This window comes from Sciurus carolinensis, chromosome 11 (assembly GCF_902686445.1).
Source record: "Sciurus carolinensis chromosome 11, mSciCar1.2, whole genome shotgun sequence".
Classification (NCBI taxonomy): domain Eukaryota; kingdom Metazoa; phylum Chordata; class Mammalia; order Rodentia; family Sciuridae; genus Sciurus; species Sciurus carolinensis.
This window is the reverse complement of record NC_062223.1, coordinates 18,018,502-18,038,681: the sequence shown is the minus strand read 5'-3', so window position 1 is coordinate 18,038,681 and position 20,180 is coordinate 18,018,502. Positions and strand designations below refer to the sequence as shown.

General features: G+C 49.2%; 2 protein-coding genes across 3 annotated transcripts; both read right to left on the bottom strand.

Moving 5' to 3' along the window:
- Nucleotides 1-777: 777 nt before the first annotated feature.
- Prg3 (proteoglycan 3, pro eosinophil major basic protein 2) lies at nucleotides 778-5,631 on the bottom strand. 2 transcript variants are annotated; one of them, XM_047518648.1, is made up of 6 exons: nucleotides 5,609-5,631; nucleotides 5,118-5,266; nucleotides 4,329-4,642; nucleotides 3,210-3,341; nucleotides 1,719-1,830; nucleotides 778-948 (listed from the first exon to the last, which is right to left on the bottom strand). In XM_047518648.1, exons 2-6 carry the CDS (start codon nucleotides 5,176-5,178, stop codon nucleotides 890-892), a joined length of 678 nt encoding a protein of 225 aa, XP_047374604.1. In that variant the 5' UTR covers nucleotides 5,179-5,266; nucleotides 5,609-5,631; the 3' UTR covers nucleotides 778-889. The 2 variants fall into 2 exon arrangements, with proteins under 2 accessions (XP_047374604.1, XP_047374605.1); XM_047518649.1 differs by having other exon boundaries at nucleotides 5,118-5,351; nucleotides 5,609-5,621.
- A 5,646-nt stretch (nucleotides 5,632-11,277) lies between these two features.
- On the bottom strand, nucleotides 11,278-18,096 carry Prg2 (proteoglycan 2, pro eosinophil major basic protein). The gene is made up of 5 exons (XM_047517729.1): nucleotides 18,060-18,096; nucleotides 12,776-13,092; nucleotides 12,215-12,346; nucleotides 11,636-11,747; nucleotides 11,278-11,417 (listed from the first exon to the last, which is right to left on the bottom strand). The coding sequence occupies exons 1-5, from the start codon at nucleotides 18,094-18,096 to the stop codon at nucleotides 11,359-11,361; spliced, it is 657 nt and encodes a 218-aa protein (XP_047373685.1). The 3' UTR covers nucleotides 11,278-11,358.
- Nucleotides 18,097-20,180: the final 2,084 nt, after the last annotated feature.

Here is a 20,180-nt window from a genome sequence, read left to right as displayed (position 1 = left end):
CACACACACTACCCTCTTAATACCCAGTCTGAGCTCTTAACTTTCTGCTTCATGGACTCTAAATCCTTCTTGGAGCACAGAGTTAAGGTCAAGGATGGTGTTCGCTCGCCATGTCCCCAGGGTCTTTTTTCTGAGAAAGTGGGTGAAGGAGAGAGACAGAGCCTGGGACTGTAGAACCTGGAATGGGAACCGTGCTGCCAGCAGACACCTTGCCTCTGGTTTCAAGGCCCCACTGGTGGGGAGCAGCTCCTTCCTAAGACTGGCCCCTCTGCAGAGACCTCCTCTCCGTTGGGTTTTGAAAGGGCACAGAGATCGCTGGGAGAACCGGAAATGGGAGTGATTCTCAGAGGCCAAAGAGCGCAGGACTGGAGGTGCAGGCTGCCCAAGACGAGCTACTTTCTCCCCACATCCTCGTGTGGGATCTCGATATTCCACACCAACTCCTCCATCGGCCCTTCGCCTGCATTTTGGAAAGCCGCCCCGCCCCGCAGCTCACGCTGAATCCAAGCGAGGCGGGAGGGCGCGCTCCCCTCCGGCACCAAAGGCGACCTGCGGGCTGCGGGGTGCCCGGCTCCTAGAGGCAAAGCCGGCCGAGGGCGCGCCTAGTCCCCGCTCCGCCTCCAGGTGGCGCTGCCGCGCAGCAGCTCCGCACCGCCGCCCACATCCCTGCTCCGCCATCTTTCACGTCCCCGCGGAGGGGAACGCTTCCAGGATTGTCCCAAACTGGGGAGTCCCCAGAAGGAGCAATGAAGAAAGGAGACTCAGGGAATGCTGTGAGAAATCTGGATTTATGGCCAGGAGAGGCTGGGAGCAGAGTCCAGGGCCGAGAGTGGGGCAGAGCAGCCAGAGGTGTGGTGGGACTCCAAGGCTAGTTCACTGTGCCACTGACTCAGAAGGAGCAGACGAAGGGCAGGTGCCTTTTGCACGGAGCTCGTCGCCAGTGGCCACCTGGCAGTAGAGAGCACAGTGATGTCAGCTGCCTCTGTGGGTCTGGCCTGCGCCCCAGCCCTTCCCTCTTAGGTACCTTATATGTCCCCTTCCGCAGCCATCGTCATTAGGTACTGGCCATACTAGCTCACATTTACCAAGCCATACCATGACCTGGGCTGTGTGCTAAGTGCTGTCCTGGACTGTCACGTCCAGGTCTCACCTCGGCTCCAAGAGGCAGGTGTTATCATCATCCTTGTTCCACAAAGAGGAAACTGAGGCTTGATCGAGATCAATAACTTGCCCGTACCCGGCTAGCAAGTGGCAGAGCGGGGAATGAGACTCGTGGTCCTCTTGCACCAGCACATATGGTCTTAGCCACTATACCAAACTCCCTCACATCTGTCACGCATGCTGTTGCCCACATCTGCTGTTCGAAGCTGGCGTCTTGTCTCTCAGCCATCTCTAATTACCACACCCTGCCTGCTCCCTCATTCACACCTTATATTCACATCTATTGCTCTCATGTTCACTTTGACCACTTGAATCTGTTGCCCTCTTATCAGAGGAGTTAAGGACCCCTAGCCAGCTCCCTCACACTCAGAGCATCCCTGCCACCTGGTTTTATTCAAGGGCTGCCCATATCTCAGCCCTCCTCACAGACAAGTGATAGCTCACAAGTTTGGGGAAAATGTGAACTTGAGGAGGTGTATCCAGGCAGCTCAAAGGGACAGCATCTGAGAATCCACTTTGTCCCCCCTTCTCCTTCCCCTAGGGCTCATTCCCCTCACCTCTAGTACATAGGGCCACACAGTGGCCTCCCCCATTCCCAGGTTGCCCTGAGGCCCAGTATCCAAAATTCCAGAGGCTTCCATCAGTCCAGCAAAACCTCTTCCACAGCCACTAGAGAAAAGATAAGGTAGATCAGAGGGCGGAGGTCTGGGAAGTCAGATTCAAGTACCCAGAGAATAGCTACTGCTGCCTCCTCTCTCTGCCCACCTGGCTAGGTGCCAGATACCCTTGCAACCCACTCCTGAAGCTTTGTGGGCAATGGCAACCATTTGTCCCAGCCATCCCACGGAGCAGGTTGTAGGCTTCTACAACCACACTGGGGGATCTTGCTAAAATTCAGATTCTGATTCAGTAGGCCTGGGGTGGGGACCAACATTCTGTATATTTAACAACCTAGCAGATAATGCTGACAACTGCTGGTCCATGGACCACACCTTGAGTACCAAATATAATGGCATTTATTTGTCTACAAATAAGCCAACCCAAAATAAGAAGATCCAATTGTAGAGATGAAGAAGTTAAGGATCCCTAAAACTCTTCAGTTAGTGAGTGACCAACCTGAACCTGATTATGCTGATAAACATTTTCAAAACCAGCTCTGGGGAAGGGTGAGAAAATGGGAAGTAGGAAGGAGCCTGGATTTGTAATATGCCATTTTTGGATCTGAAATGTCCCACAAAAGCCCATGTTCTTATGGTTTGATCACCAGTCCATAGTGTGATTGGGAGATAGTGGAACTTTTAAGAGGTGGGGCCTAAGCCAAGTGCTGGGATGCATGCCTTGGTCCCAGCGACTCAGACTGAGGCAGGAGGATCACAAGTTGAGGCCAGCCTGGGCATCTTGGTGAGACACTGTCTCAAAATAAAAAATAAGAAAGGTTGGGGATGTAACCCAATGGCAGTTCACAATTGGGTTCAATCCCCAGTCCTGCAAAAACAAGAAAACAAACAAAAATAGGTGGACCTCATTGGAAGCAGTTTGGTCAGTGGGGGTGTGCTCTTGAAGGGGATTTGGGGACCCTGGCCCATTCCTTTCTTCTTTTCTTCCCTGCCACAATGAGGTGAACAGATCTCCTCTGCCATACATTGCTGCAATGATGTTCTGTGCTGCCATGGGTCCAAAGAAACAGGGTCACATGACCGTGGACTGAAACCTCTGAAACCGTGAGCCAAAATAAATCTTTCTTCCTTATCAGTTGAGTCTCACAGCTATTTTGTTGTGGTAATGGAAGGCTGATGAACATATAACAAATGCCAATATTCTTGGTGAAAAGGATACACCATGTCTGATTTCAAAGTCACCAGTATGGAGTTCGGGAGAGATGTGTATAATCAGTTCTTTCAAGACTGCACAAGTCAGTTCTGGCACTTCATTGCTTTGCCACTCTGAGGACACCTTATCTGTGCTAGGTCAAGGCTTGGCCCCAGCAGGCGCTCCCTTAAAACAATCAAAAAGAATTTCCTGTACCTGGTAGTTGGCCTCTGACTTACCCAGCCCTTGAGGATGCCTCCAATCCAGATCTGGGCCTGGTTGATCTTATTAGCCAAGCAATGAACACGAGAGTTGAAATTGTAGCTGTGAATGGAGACAAGGTTGCCTTGGTAGCATTTCCTGCAGACATTCTGCAGAGAGAAGAGGGGAGGTAGGAAATTCACTCTCTTGTTTCTCAAATTCCTGACTCTCCCGTCAAGACTCCTACAACCATCTCTAGGTTAGAAATAAGGGACCTACTTGTCTCCCTCAATACTCTTTTGCTTCTTAATCAATTGCCAGGACATTCTTGCAGGAAAAAAATAATAATAATACTTATTTATAGTCTCTATTTACTGTTAACTATGACTATCCCAAATGCATTATCTCAGTTAACCCTCACAACTCTAAGAGATTGGTACTATTCAGTCAGCTTTCTGTATCTGTGGGTTTCTCAGTCACAGATTTAATCCACCACAGATCAAAAATTTTAAAATTGCGTCTGTACTAAATACATACAGACTTTTTTCTTGTCATTGTGTCTCTAAACAATGCACTATAACAGCTATTTACTTGGGATTTATTCTGCATTAGATATTATAAGTAATCTAGAGATGATTTCAAGTATGTGGAGGGATGTGCACAGGCTCTATGAAAGTACTTTGCCATTTTTATATAAGGGTCTTGAGCACCTGAAGATTTTGGTATCTATGGGAGGGAGGTCCTAGGAATAAATACCCTGTGCATACTGAGGGATAACTCCATGAAGATACTGAAGCTCTGAAAGTTGCGGTTACTTGCCAGGTAACAAACCATGAAAAGTAGAAGTAATATTTAACAAGGTGTATCTGATACCCAAGATTTTGTCCAAATTAGTGGTTCTCAAAGTCGGTCCTTAGACCAACAGTATCATCACCACCTGGGAATTTGTTTTATAAATGTAGGTTCTCAGGCCCAGCCCCAGAAATTGTGGGAGTAAAGTCCCCAAATCTGTATTTTAACAAAACCCCCTGGTGATTCTGAAACTAAGGCTTGGGGACCACCAAGGTAAACAACTAGAGAACAGAAGTTTGAATCCACTCTCTTCTCCATGCCTCTGTCCCACTCCCCACCCCATACAGGAGCTCCCCACCACTTACCTGAGCTTTATTAAACGTCTTGGGAGTTCGAACCAGCAGATAGCGACAGGTCTTACACCCGGAATCTCCCTGAATTTGAACAGTATCCTCTTGCCTGGGGCATAGCAAGTCCTGCTCTAAGGCATTCAGGCCTGACCCCACAGCCTCCTCGTCCTCAAAGTCTTCTTGATACTCTGAAGCCTTGACTTTGTCATCCTCTTCTTGAATCACCTCTTCAGTCAGGGCCGACTCTCCCTTCTGTCCCCCTGAGCCAGCTGGATCCTGAACCAGGTTTGTCTCTGTCTTTGGACTCTCCAAAGGGGGGGCATCATTCGCTAGGAAAAAGAGATTGCCTCACATCAGGGGCTCGCATCACATCAGGGCTCCCTCCTTCCAGGACCATGGACAGCTCCAACAATCCCGCTCAAGCCATCAGGAGCCAGACCAAAGGAGGTCCTCCACATTGGGTGAGGAGAGATGTTTTGGGTCAGACTCACAAATGGATGAGTCTGATCCCTGACTGATACCATAGGTGTGTATTTGGGGGTGGGAAGAAGAAGCAAGTGTGAAACTCCTGGGACAGTCACCAGCCCTTCATCTTAACAGGTGGGTGCTTGCCCCTTATGAAGGAATCCTGACAGAAAATTGAGGTCCCAGCTCTAAGTTCAGGAGAAATCTCACCAGAGATGGGCCAGTTTAACTGAGGAGGAAAGATGGGCCCTGTCCCCATGTGAGTGAAAATAAAGGAAGCGGAGCATAAAAAGAGGAGAAAGGAGAAAGGACGGATGAGAAGGGGAAGGGAGGACTTACCCAGATGAAGAGCAGAAACTGTCCCCAGCAAGAGAAGGGCCAGGAGCAGGGGGTGTTTCATATCTACTCAGTCTGGTAGCCGGATGCAATTCCACCTTCCTCTTTGGGGTGCTCAGTGTGTCTAGCACAGCCCTTGGCACATAGTATAGCTGCAATATTTGTTTAATTAATTGATTCAAGGATACAGTAGAGAGCTTCCTCCTCCTCCATTGGACAGACCCTGAACTGAAGAATCTGGGAAAGGAATGGGGGAGGAGCAACATAGGTGCAAAAGACCCCTTTCCTGAAATCTTCCTCTCTGCCTCCAGACCACACTCCAGACCCTGCAAGAACAGCGCTGCTGATTTCCCTCGAGCTGGGGGAGGAGTGAGGGAGGATAGTGGCCATCACTGACCACCTCAGGACAGGTCTCCGAGGTGTCTTCCATCTGAGGTCTGGCTCCCGCCCAGGCTCTGGACCCCTCCTCCCTCAGCAATGAGGAGAGTACTCACCTCCCGATCTGGCTCCTCCACACTCAGTGCCTCTGGCTGCTGGGCCCCATGAGCAGCCTTTATGCTGAACTTTTGGGGAAGTGGGAAGAGGCCAGGATGATTGCCCCAGGCCAGGGCTGGCAGCAGTGGAGCTGATAACAAAGTTGGCTCAATCTTCTCACCCGGGGCCTTGCTTTCTGATGAAACTGCAGGACCCTGCCCTGTCCAGCCTGCTGCCCTGAAGGGAGCCCACACAAGCTGGCTTGCCCAGGCGTCATGCCTATTGTCCATACATAATTATTATTAGCATCCCTTGAAGTTCTCCATCTAAACAGTACCCCTTAACTCAGGAGCAGCCTCCTGTGATCAGTATCCAGGTGCAGTGGGAACCCCAGAAAGTAAGGAAGAGAGGCCTCAGCTCCCTTGCGCTCTTGCTGACCTCCACCAGGAATGATGGACTATCCGTGCTCCACCATGTGAACAATGAGACTTTGTGGAGGAACGCAACTTGCCAAGGTTACACGGCAAGTGAAGGAGCTGGATTTCTAAGTCTCTCTAGCTCCAACTCTTCTCTCTCCTTCTCTCTCTCTCTCTCTCCCTCCCTCTCTTTCCATATTTAGTGTGTGGAAAACCTTGCTATTTCCCCCGTACTGAAAATCTAGATCAGGGATTCCTAATCTTTACACTATTTATATTTGGGGCCAATTAATAGTTGTGGGGAGGGAAGGTCCTGTGCACTGTGGAAAGCTCAACATCACCACTGATGTCTACTAGATGTCAGTAGCTGCTCCCTGGAGAACAACCAAAAATGTCTCCACACATTTCCTAATGTCCTCTAGAATATCTGGGGATCACTGATCCAGAACATGCTATTTTGTTCACCCTCAAGACATATATCCAGGACTGGCAAAAAGGCAGGAGCTAGAATGACAAGCTACATACAGAGTCTTCCAGACACTTTATAGATCACGTTCCCCACCCCACGTTTACCTCTTGTCTCCTACAAGAGGCTGATCAAAGAATCCCGAGTCAGAACTAGGATCAGCTAAGTGAGGCCCTCATCTCAGAGGCACTAAAAAATTCAGTATGCAGGATAAATAATATTTTAATACAGTCTTTCTTAAAAGTCAAAATTAATACAAAACATCCTTGAGGAAAAAATATCAGAATTTTAACCAACCAAACGTCAGCCAAATTCTTAGCAGTCCAAAAAGAAGTCAGCAAATGCTGAGCCCTGGTGGCCAGATTGCTCTGCCAAGATCCTGTGGACCCTGGAGTGGAGTGGGGGGGACTCAACTCCAGGCCTCCTACTGGGAAGCACTCATTTCTTGCGCATATTCCAGCCCAGGCCTCCAAGGCAGCAGGAATAGTATCCCAAGGGCCTGGAGGCCGGGATCCCTTCCCCTCCTCTGGTCTCCCAAAGGACCTACAAATGGAGAAGTAACTGAGAGGTCATTTCTGGGCCTGATTGCAGAGTAACTGCCTTGCTCTTATCTCCCTGGTCCAATGAAGCAGACCTGCTTATCTAACTGATCGTGGGAGGATTGGCCAATTCCAGGGCCCAAAAGCCTGGTCCTGGGATTTCAAGCTTGAGACCTCCCTAATAAGACAGGATGGATTCCCTTTCCAATCCTTCTCCCTCACCCAGGAGCCCAGGCCAGGGCTCCATTCTGCTTGTTGGTTTGGATGGCCCATTATCTTGGCTCTCTCAGGGGCAACACCACCATATGCTGTACATGAGTTGCTTCATCTTAGAGATAAGGAAAGAGCATCTCAGAGAGCCCAAGAGCAAAGAGCAAGTCAGAGACAGCCTACACCCAGGTCTTCAGGCTCCTTCCCCACCCAGCAAGACGCCCCTCCTCTCCAAGCCCATCCCCGGCCTTTTTTTTTTTTCACATAAACTCCAGGCAAAGACATTCTAATGACTTCAACAATCTCATCAATGACCGTAGTGATGATGCCTGAGTTAAAACCGGACATGACTTTTTTTTTTTTTTTTTGTACATGGAATTGAACCCAGGGGCAGTCTAACACTGAGCTGCCTCCCCAATCCTTTTTATTTTTAAAGACACTGTTATGGTTTGGATGTGAGATGTCCCCCACAAAATCTCATGTGTGAAACAATGCAAGAAGGTTCAGACAAGAAATATTTGGGTTATGAGAGCCTTGAGCCAACCAGTGAATTAATCACCTGACAAGATTAATTGAATGACAACTGAAGGCAGGTGGGGTGTGGCTGGAGGAGGTGGGTATTGGGGGCATGTCTTTGGGGTATATATTTGTATCTGGCCAGTGGAGATCTCTCTCTCTCTCTCTCTCTCTCTCTCTCTCTCTCTCTCTCTGCTTCTGCTTCCTGGTCATCAGGTGAGCTGCTTCCCTCTGCCACACTCTTCCCCCAGGATGTTCAACCTCACCTCAAGCCCCAAGGCATGGAGCCTGCTGTCTATGAATTGAGACCTCTGAAACCATGAGTCCTTAAATAAACTTTTCCTCCTCTACAATTGTGGGGATCCTTTAGTCTCAGCAGCCCCAAAGCTGACTAAAATAACAGGGTCTTACAAAGTTGCCCAGGCTGGCCTCAAACTTGTGATCTTCCTGCCTCAGCCTCTTGGGATGCTGGGAGTACAGGCATGTGCCACCATGCCCAGTACAAAAATTACACGTTTGAAGGTCCATTCCAGACCAGATCCTATAACTTCATCTTTTAAAAATCATCCTACAAATTGAGTATTGCCATCTCTACTCTAAATTTTTACTACAAAGTTCAGAGAAGTTAAATGACCTGAGTTCACAAATTAGTAACAAGTGGTACACAGGATCCTCGTCTGTCTGACTCCCTAGTCCTTGTTTGATACACTGGAGTGTGTTACACACAGGTGGCCCGTGGCACCAACGTTTTCAGCATCCTTGGAAGGCCAAATCTCCAGCTCACTGTCTGCAGTGATGGCTATAGATTTAGTTCAGCCCCATATTACACAAAGGGTGGGTCTCACCATCTTTAAAGGCATGCGGTCCAGCTACTCAGGAGGCTGAGGCAGGAGGATCACAAGTTCAAGGCCAGCTTGGGTAACTTAGTGAGACCCTGTCTCAAAAGTAAAAAAATAAAAAAGGACTGGGGAGGTAGCTCTGTGACAGAGTACTTGCCTTCCTTTGTGTGGGGCTCTGGGTTCAATCCCCAGTACAAAAAAAAAAAAACAAAACTAGGCGCTTGGTGTGGTGTACAGTGAAATCACAAGGCCCAGAGTCAGTCACTCTGTTGCTCTGTTCCTCAGCTAGCTCATCTGTAAGGATATGATAGGACCTTTCTCTAATGACATCAACTGAAGCAGGACTCTCAGAACAGTACCTGGTTTCGGGGCTGGGGGTGGCTCCTGTCAGGAAACCAGAACCAGAAGAGTGTCCCTGTGTTGACTGAGCTCCTACTCTGCTATTTGCCCCATGTGAGGAACTGCAGGCATGCCATTCTGAAGCTGTGATCTTGGTTTCCCAGAGCTCAGTTAGTTTTTTGTCAGAAAGGAAGAATGCACACACATGTATATTGGCATGCAAGGCAATTCTCCTTATTTCATGATCTTTACTTTTAAAAAAAATCTTTTTATGGACAAATAACATGGACCGGTCACGTGCACTGGAAAGTGGACTGCGCGGGGGAGCTTTACAGTGGGCACAACTGTGTAACCACACCCAGAACAACATACAGGACAGGATGGGGAGCTCTGAACCTCCCTCCTGCCTCCTTCCTGACATTATCCCCCAGAGGGAATCTCCATGGCCTGGAAGTCAACATACACCCAACCAAAGAGACTTAGGAGCAAGACAAAATCCACCTGCCACTCGGATAGAGCCTAGCACATAGTAAGTGCCTAGCAAATGGGAGATTTTATTTAATTTCATGTGTGTAGCGGGGGGTGGTGTCTTGCCAGGGATCCAACCCACAGCCTTGTACTTGCTAAGCAAGTGCTTTACCACCGAGCTACACCTGTAGCCCCTATTATTCTTTATTATACAAGGAAACAAAGCTTTGCCACATTAGAATACAAAGTCCACATGGGCAAGGAGTGAAAGTCTTTCAGCAACATCCTCACAGCATCCACAACAGGGCAGAACCCATAGTACATGTTTCAGAATTTTGTCGTCTATAAAATCAGCGCTGACATGGAGCAGTGTCTGCAATGGACCTAACTTATTGAGCCACCCTGGACAAACAGCTTCTCCACTCTGAGCCACACTCAAAACCTACAAGTTCTTGTTTTGTATGTCTCTGAGACCCCAGTCCCATGTTCTATGAATCTGAGGATTCTTGGAGGAAAAGGCTTCAGGGCATCAACCCCTTTTACTCTGCTAGCCTCCCTAGTGGAGAAGGAGTCTAGAATGCCTTTGTTCTGATAGAAGCTTCCTCATCTCCAGCTGGGTTGAGTCCTATGCCCCCAAATGAACTCAGGAGTGAGGGAGAACAGCCAATGTCTCTGGCCATGGAGTCATAATGGTTAAAGAAACCGACTTAGGAGCAGCTAGAGTCAAATCCCAGCATTGGATATGCTTACATATTCAGTCTTGGACAAATCTTTTAACAGGTCACAACTTTTCTGAGTCTGCTTCTGCAAAGTGGGAATAAGAATGATGGTTTACACGAGGACGTTATGTAAAAATCCCTGCTACAGCAGGGGGGTACTTTGTGGGTGCTCAAAAAGTGGTAGTAATGAGTGGCTTATTGAGCTTATGCTATAAACAAACAGATGAGCTGGATGTGATGATGTGCACCTGTAACTTCAGCTACTCGGAGACGGAGGTGAAAAGATCACAAGTTCAAGCCAACCTCAGCAAGTTAGCAAGACCCTGTCTCAAAATTTAAAATAAAATGCATCCGAGATGTAGCTCAATGATACCTAGGTTCAATCCCTGGTGTCATGGAAAAAAATATGTGTATGTGCGTGTTCCCAAAAGATAAGAAATTGTGTCTCATATTCCCGGTCTTTATTTGGAGTCTGACACATAGCAAGGTGTTTTCTATTGGACTTCCCTGAAGCAGAGACTGAGATAAGGATTTGAGTGTAGGTACTATAGTAAATTTGGAAGTGCAGAGATACCAGTAGGGAAGCAGAGAATTCATCTGGGGAAGGTCAGGCAGCCAGTTATAACTTATGTTATAAGACCAGTCACTTAATAGGTAACTGAGAAATAGTACCAAATACATGCCATGGATCTATTCCATTTAAGGGGCAAGGGGCTGGGGTGCTTATATATCCACTCCTGAGAGTTGTCCACTATTCCCAGGGGTGTGTCAGTTTCCAATCACATCAAGCCCACAGCAGTTCTGGGGTTGGGAAGAATGAGTGAAAAATGCCCTTGGACACAGAGATGTATATACAAGCCACTGGGAGCCCCACCTGAAGCTCCAGAAGTTCTGGAAGATGAAGCTGGGGTTCCTGGCCACACCTGCTACATAGGTGCCCAGTAATTGGATCTTCTGTTATGAGAGCCACCTGAGCCCATTCTGCTGTCACTGGAAGGCCCCACAGACCCTACCCCACCCTCCATCCTTGAGGAGCAGTAACTTCTAAACCCTCCCATGAAAGGTGTGGAGTGGGTTGGGATCGTAAGGCAGAAAGTCCAAGGTGAGGCTAAGCAGCGTGGACCAATGATCTCAGAAAAAAGGAACCTGTTTTGGTATAGCAATTTTATTGCAGGGAGGTAGTGGGAAGGGTGGGAGGCAGGAGAGGGGAGGCAGCCGCCCACGGGGAGGCCGATTCCAGCTCCTGGCTAGGACCAGCTCAGTAGGAACAGATAAAGGGAAGTCTTTTTCTACAGTGAGATCTACGCCAGCGGCCTCCTGAGAAGGCAGAACAAGAAGGAGCTTCAGCCTCTTGTCCACCCCTCCTTATCTCCCCAAGAAGATCCCCAGCCCCCTGTCACCAGCCCCATGCCTCAATGGAGATAGTATCCAAAGACCCAGGAGGCCTCTTCCTGGAGAGCCAAACTCTCCCGCTAGAGCTGCCTCCTTGTGCACCTCCCAGAACTTCCCATCATTCAGTCCCTAGCCCATCTCACCTCGGGTACACAGGGCCACACATCTGCCACCACAGGCCCAGGGCTGGCCAGCAGCCCAGTATGCAAAGTTCCAGGAGCTGCCATCAACCCAGCGGAAGCTTTTACAGTGGCCCTAGGGAAGGTAGGAGAAGTGGCAGGCTGAGGAGGGACAGAGGGAAGTGGAGAGACAGAGCTGGTGCTGACCTTGCCAACTCCTCCTGCTTCCTGCTTCCTGTCCATTGGCCCTTGGCCACAATGGACATTGTCCTAGTCAACTGCACTGTTGATCCACAGTGGTCATAGCCATTGCATTCTGGGAATCCCAGTGACATAATCACCCTTATGTTGACCCCGTCCTCGAGGTAAGGAAACAGGTCACAGTCTTGCCCAGTTTATGAGATAAAGGCCAAGAGGAACGTGAACCCAAACCTCCTGATTCTAAGTCCTTGGCTCTTGCCAATGCCTGGGCAGCCCCTGGGTGCCTCATCCAGGTATCCTTCCTTCCCCAGCCCTTCAGAGGCTCCTGGAGCAGAAGCACAGACACACACACAGAGCAAGCTGGGCTCCGGCTGGGTCTGCAGGTGCTGACACTCCTCTTACCCTGCCCGCGATCCTGCCTCCGATCCAGACTTGACCCTGGTTGAGCCCCCTGACAGAGAACTGGATTCGGTAGTTGACGCTGAAGCTGTGGATGGAGGCAAGGTTGCCCCGGTAGCACCTCCGACAAACCAACTTCAGGGCAGAAAGAAAGAGGGAGAATGCAGTGTCCTTCATACAGGAATTCCCGAGACCACAGCCTTGAGCCTCCGAGTCTCCAAAACGTATGCCCTACCTCCCCCGCCACAGCTATTTTGAAGACTAGAGAACAAAATACAACACAGTACGTGTGAAGCCCTGGGTTCAAACCCCAGTATCACCACCACCACCAAAAAAAAAAAAAAAAAAGATTTCAAATATATAAATACCAAGAATAAGGTCACATACAAAATGCATCAGGTTTCCACACGCCCCACCCTACTCCATCCTACCCCACACCCTCTGGAGGCCTCAGCCTCTCCTGACACCCAAGAACCCTCAAAAAGGAAAAGAACCAGAGCCACGGAAGCTGAAGACATGTCCCCTGCCTCCTCCCCTGCCCAGCCTCAGCCCCAGGCCACTCACCTGAGCTTTGTCAAACCTCTTAGCTCTCCTCACCAGGAGGTAACCGCAGGTCTTGCATCCAGGGCTGCCCTCCAGTTTGACTGTGTCCTCTTCCTTAGGACACTGAAGGTCCTTGTCCACCACATCCAAGGCTGAGTCTGACTCCACAGCCTCCTCTTCCTCGGGGTCATCTTCGCTTCCAGAGCCTCCTTCTTCCTCTTCCTTTAGTGGCATCCGCTCCCCAGCAGGGGCCTCCTCGGCTTCTGGTTCTAGCACCTCCCCATTCTGAGGCAAGGTCTCATCTTCCAAGGGGCTACTGAAGTCAGGAGTTTCTGTCCCTGGCAAGAAGAAAGACCAAGTGTCCTTCCTTCACCTCTTCCCCCGGTTCCTCCTCAGAACCATGGACAGCTCCTGCCTTGCCCTAGGCAACAAAGTCTTCTCAACTCTACCTGGAAAGAGAAATCTGCAACCAAGCTTCCATGAGGAAAACCCAGCCTGCCCCTTGAGGTCAAGCTGGTTAAGAGTAAGGACTTAGAGTCAGGCTGTCATTGGGTTCAATTCCGGGCGCCATCAACTACTTTGTGAAAATGATATACAACACTACATACCTCACGGGGACGCTATGAGGATTCAAGGAGATAATGCCTACAATATTCTCAGTAAGCTCAGAGTAAAAGGGATTGTGAGAACCACTAGCATTATGTAGACTGGACAAAACAGGGACTGTCACAGTAGATCCAAGACTGCAGTCATAACAGATGCTGCCTAGAACAGAGATTCTAAAATAGAGAAGGGAGTGAGTACGTGCTTCAGGCCCATCTACTACAGAAAAGAACAAAATAGAGAAAGGAAGAAGGAAGGTAAAGACTTACTCAGATGAAGAGTAGAAACTGCCCCAACCAGAAGAGTCAGAAGTAGAAGGAGTTTCATCCTGGCTTTGTCCTGCAACAGAGAAAGTTTGTCACTGACACACACAGAGCAGCCACACAATTAGGGAACTTTGGAAGGGAGGTGGGTAAAAAGGAGTCAAGAACAGAAGTTAAGATGAACCAGAAAAACTAGTGCCGAGTGAGCCCCACCGGGATGCTCCAGGATGCTGGGAACCTCTGAAAGAACAAAGCAGACCATGAGGGACAGCTAGGGCGGCTTCCCTGTGTGCCTGGAAGTGGGAAGAACATTATGTTCATTTATTTGTATTTAATGGACCCCTCGGAGTCTACGGCACAAGAAAGGATGGAGCAGCAAAGGGCATTGGCTTTCCAGGCAACACACATACTTAGAGAACGTGTCCCCGCTCAGAGCTCAGATGCCATACATGCCTCTCACATCGTCATCCTCTGCCTCCCCCCAGCCAGAGAAAGAAGTCCCATCCGTGCTGGCACCCACATAACCTGAAGGCCACCAGCAGTCCCTGCCAGTCCTCCGGATGCTCTCAGCCCAGGCCAGGCACCTCACAGGAGGTAAAACTGCCGTGAGCATCAGCACAAGGGAGAAAAGCACTCACCCGCCCAGGGTCCTCCCTCGTCCACCGCGGAGTGGCATTTTATAGAGAGACCTTGGAGGAAGTGCCCCTGGGGAAGGAGGGTTTGCCTCAGCTGGAGGGAGATGAGAGGCCTGATTAAAAAACGTTTCTCACTTCCTGGGGAGCCCACCCGTCAGCTGCCAGGGTCTCTCCCCAAACCCCTTTCTGGCACCTAGGGCCATTCTGGTTCTGTTCTGGGATGAGAGTTCCCACCCTGTACTGCACTTCAGAATCTCCTAAGGAGCTCTTCCAAAATTCACAACTTTCCTGTTTTCATGGTGGAGGCTGCGAATTGCCAAAGACATTTGGGGGACACAGCTTTGAATATCTATTAGAAATAAAAATGCACACTTGGTCATTTGATCCTATTCCCTCTTTGGAGACTACCTTTAAGACATCTGTAAGGAACATGGTTATGTATGGCTTGCCTGTAGAACCACAGACAACCTGGATGTCCATCAACAAGACAGAGAATAAAACGAGTCCCCTCTATTCTAGAGAATGTCACGGGGCTATTAGAAGAGCTGAACCTGTACCTGTAAACCTGAGAAGATGCAGCTACTATGTTAGGAAGTGAAAGCAAGATGCAGAGAAAAGCATTTAGTATAACAATAGTTTTACCAAAAAAAAAAAAAAAAAAAAAAAGCAGGTGCTTATATGTAAGTTTCCTTTATATGACCATTGGAAGCGCTAGAATGCTACAAAGGATTCACACCAGCCTGTTGACCTTGCTGGCCTCCACAGGAGCAAGTGGAGCGGGAGATTGTTCTTTTCCTTCTTTTTATAACTTTGCATTTCTTCAATGGTTATGATCAATGTGTGCTAAACCTATACTAGGAGAGGCTTTATTAAAGATTTAAAAACTATACAAAACCTTCCCTGGAAAATTCTGGCTGGCTAGTAGATCCAGAGGGGAGGGCAGATGTCTTGCATTTTTTAGAAGTTTCCAGCTGACTCGGATGGGAAATCGGTCTGGGAATCACTGCTCCAAGGATGTCCAAGCACACAGGAAGTGTCCCCTGGTGTGCCTAACCACTTTGCTTTGGAACCTGACCACTCAGCTGGCCCTCATATTGGTAATATTTACTGCATATTTTTAAATGTTGTGCATGGCAAGTATTGGCTCATTTAAATTTTAAGGAAATGAAGTGTGAGCCAGGTGACTGAATATCCCCATTTTCCAGGTAATGAAACTAAGGTTGTGACTTCTGACCCATCTTCCTCCACTGCCCACACTGGATCAGCTTCCTCTGTGTCCTTCTTGGAGAGCCATGGGCTTTTCCATATTGTAGTTAGACATTTTTAGTTCTGTGTGTGTGTGTGTGTGTGTGTGTGTGTGTGTGTGCATGTGCATGGGTTTATCTGCTCAGTGGGTCACCATCTGTTCTCCTCTGTCAATAAAAAGCTCTGTGATGACAGAGGCCACATCTCTTTACTCAGTTATATCATTGGTGTTGGACACAGTGCCTGGCACATAGTAGATTCTCAATAAATATGAATGAAAATGGTTAAGTCAATAGTCCAAGTAAACAGCAGGGTTCAAGTCCAATTTTCTCTGGCACCAAACTTCTCTCCCTTCCTGTGTGCCTGCTGTGTGTCACAAATGATGCTGTGCCATGGGAGTCAAAACCAGAGTGAGGTATAATCTGTGCCCTTGATTTGTGTATGAACTGAAGGATAAGATGAGATGCATACAGGTAAAGTGAGAGGGAAAGCGTTAGGACCCAATTCAGGAGGAAGTCCATCCACAGTAGGATGGCAGAAAGGGCTCCCTGGAAATAAGGGTCTGGCCCTTGTCCAGATGGAAAGGTGGTGAATAGAAGGGAAGGAAACGGAGGCATCTCAGAGAGAGGGAACAGCAAGAACATGGGTGAGCAGGTGGGGCGACCTCGGCAGTGGCACAGGACAGTGTTAGAACCATCATAAGTGAAGTTAGCAGTATATTGGGAAGGGGTTGGGAAAGCAGGAAAAGAATGTGTCCTGTCTGGAACCAAGCATGGAGATATCCTTCTTCCTCTTTGTTGATTTAAAAGGACAGGAGCAGGAATCAAGGGGACACTGGACGAGAGACCAGAGAGGAGCAATGAGCTGGCTCTGAGCACCTGTCCCCAGGCACCTGCCCTGCAGGAATAATGTGCATGTGGGACAGACCTACCACATTTAGAAAGTGACCAGTTGAAGCAGGTTCTTGGGAGCCAGTTGGCTCCTCGGGCACCCTGTCCTTGAAGAACGTCTGTCTTCTGTGTCACACCTTCAGGATCTGAAATCCACAGCTTAGTGATCCTGAGATCTCATCTCTCAACATCCGTGGGGGTGCAGAGCAGTGGCTGAGAGCATGCACTCAGGAGTCAGGTGACCCAAGTCACAGTCAACCTGGGTCTACCACGTAATAGCCGTGTGACCCTGGGTGGTTTCCTGAACCTCTTTGTCCCTCATTATCATCATTTATAAAGTGGGGAGAACAATACCTACCTCACTGAACAGCCAGAAGGAAGGAATGAGATAAAGCATGCATAGTAGAGAGAGTGTGAGCTGCCCAGCCACCTCACCCCTTCCTACGTCCACATGGATTCCTCCTCCTATGGATCAGGGGTGGCATGTGATTATTGAGACAAATGTCAAGTAGATTCCCAGCCTTCTTTGTAGCTAAGGTATATGTCTAGGCTCTATTGAATGTAAATCTCATTTTAAGACTTTGAACCTGGAGCTAGTGACAGATGAAATGGAAACCAGGAAGACCTCTGTCTGGCAATGGTGCAGGAGGACAAGGTCAGGTTTCCAGGCTACAGTGCCCACAGCGCTGGAGGACAGATCCAGGGTCCAGCCCTACAACATCCTGGGTGCCTCAGAAGCAGCCCTGAGGCCCTCCCCAGACCTGTTCTGCAGTCTGATTCTTTATGAACCCTCCTATTTCTTTTCAATAAATTTGTTTTCCTGCTCAGCTCAGCCAGGGAGTTTCTCTATGACCTGCCACTAAGAACCTTGACGGATGCAGCATTTAGCACAGGAAATGGCATTTAGTTATCGCTCAATGAATGAATGCTACTCATGTTGTTAGGCTCACAAGTGATCAGGTTGACACACGTTCATAAAGCTCTCCAGAGACTAACGTCTACATCGGGTGCCAATGGCTTAAGGTAGACTGAGCTACACCCACGGGGGCCTGCTTACCTGGGCCCCTGAATCAGCACGTCCTCTCCTTATATCACAAGCTGCAGTGTGAGTAATAGATATGGATTTTGAATGAAAGCAAAAGGGCTGGAAGGCTTGGGGCCCAGTGCCTTTGAACAAGGGAAGCTGTGTCCTCGCCTCTACTTCAGCTTCATTAGGCCTGCCCCTTTTCCCAGGAGGGTGGGACCCATATTGCAGGACCCCAAGCCTTGGAAATTTTATCATTGGGCTTGAGTTAGTACAGAGTTTAGGAGTCCCTAAACTCTTTGTCACCCATCTTGACATCTGCACTCCCATGGAGGCCTGACAGATCGCCTGAGTATTTAATGTTTCCTATGCTCACCCTTAGGGGCTCATCCCAGCGTTAGGTTTATAGGAAGGTTTGCGCTAGCCCCTGGTGTAGCCTGACCAGAGCAGCCAGGGCCCTGAGGGCTCTGCCCTGGTACAGCATGGGCTGCCACGCGAGGTGTACATACCAGGCACTGAGAAGAGGTTACCTTGACAGCAGTGACCAGTGCTCTGACCAGAAACTCTGACCTTCTTCTCTCCCACAAACCCCAACGCATGGCAGCCTGAAGGTAGGGAATTCCACGGCTCCAGATCCCAGCTCACGCCTTTTCATCTCGTCCCTCCCTACATCCTGCTCCATGTTTCTCAACCTGGAAACTGTGAATAAAGCTCAAGGGGCCTTAGACCCTGCAATCAAAGGTAGCATATGGTGAATTTCCCGGGTGAGGGTCCAAACCTCCCACGAAGTTCTTCTATGATCTCCCAAAAGGTTGAAGAACCTCTAACTCCACTGGGTGAGTCAGGAATGACCTCAAAAGAGCCTTGGGATAGGCAGAATCCTCAGATGTCCTCTCAGACTAACCCCCACCTCTTGGTGTACACAGACTGCAGGATCCATAAATGTGGATTTTATTCATGTGGCTGTGTTATGTTATATGGCACAAGTGACTTTAAGGAAGAGAGAGGGTCGTGGGTGTAGCTCAGTGTTTGAGTGTGTGCCTAGCATGTGTGAGGCCAGGGTTTGATCCCCAGCACCACAAAAGGAGGTAGAGGAGCAGGAGGAACCAAGAGGAAAGGAGGAGGAGATATCTGAGGTGAGCCTGACCTAATCAGTTGAACCCTTAAAAGGCACTGGGCTCTTCCTGAAGTCAGAGGTTCCAAGCATGAAGAGATTCAACCTGAGGGACATGGCCCATTTCTGGATTTGAAAATGAAGGAGACCAAGGACAAAGAATGGGTACCTTTGAGAACCTGAGAGAGGGTCCCACTGACAGTAGGTAAGGAAGCAGGGCCCTCAGTCCTACAACCACAAGAGTTCTGCTACCACCACATGAGGACCCTGAATTCTAGGTGAGAATACAGCCCAGCAACGCCTGGATTTAGCCTTGTGAGATGCTGAGCTGAAAACCCAGCCAGGACATACCCACATTTCTGGTCTACAGAGCAGTGAGTTGGATAAATGTGTGTGGTTTGCAGTTGCTGAACGTGTTGTGATGTGTTGTGCAGTGGAGACTAACGCAGCCGCAAGCTCCACGTCCTTCTCAGGGTGAAATGTGTAGTTGGTAGAGTTGGTGGAAGGATCAGCCTGGAGAAGGGTCCCAAAGAAATGGGCTTGAGGGTCCTTCCCAGGACCCAGGGACAGCAGAGCAGGCAGGGTGGACAGAGAACAAGAGGTTCCACTCAGGCTAGAAGTGCCCCACCCTTCCCTTCGGATCTCAAGGAGCCAGGGGCCTCTTCTAGTTCTGGCTTCTGAAGGGAAGGATTCCAAGGGCCTGACTTCTAGAACTTATCAACTGCCTGTGACCGGGCTTGGCCAACATCACCACGGGGCAGATAAGAGGTGGTGAAAGGGCTGTCGCCTTCCCAGGGGCCAGTGGTCCAGGAGATAGGGACCTGGGCCGTTGCTCTGTGAAATCGGTCTCAACAGCAGCTCCTCTGACACTTCCCCATTCGGATGCCCTGATAACTGATATAGACTGAGGTGATGGACATGTGAGAGCTGAAAGCGCCCTTAGGGATGATCCAGTCGGGTCTCATGTCTCAGATGTGGAGGGACACCCTGGATTGGACCCAGCATCCCTGTTCCCAGTTCATTGCTCCTCCTGCTCCCTCAATGAGATAGCCCTCCTTCCCCTCTAGACACCTCCTCTCGAGGCTGTGAGCAAGGTGTGGAGGAGGAGCATGCCTTTGTGTTCAGTGCTTCTTCTGTCCAGCCTTCCACCTTCAATATATCCGAGTGGGTCCACTTCTGTCTGTCTCTGCTAGCATCTCGCTGACCCACGCTACCATGTTTGATAACACATATCAAAACCCACCGTCCCCAGGCTTCCCATTAATGCACTAGCAGTTAACCCAAGGTCATCCACTGACAGGATCTTGTCTACTGGTCCAACCTCACTAGAGTGACTGAGCCTCATCATTCTGGCCCCAGCTCCCCTGGCAAAGCTAAAATCTTTGCCCTCACTCCTTTTCCTCTACCATGTCTCAGCTCAGAGCTAACCTCTTCAGAGAAGCCTTCTCTAAGAACTTGGTCTACAGAAGCCCACCCACCCCACTCCCGTCTCCTCTCCCATCTACTTCCCTCTAAGCTTTGGCCAAAATGATACCTTCTTTCTTAGTGTTTCTCATTTATTGTCTATCTCCTCCAGTAGGATATAAACTTCACAGTGACAGGGACCTTGTCTATCTTTTTCACTGTCTAGAGCTCAGGTCATAGAAGTTTCT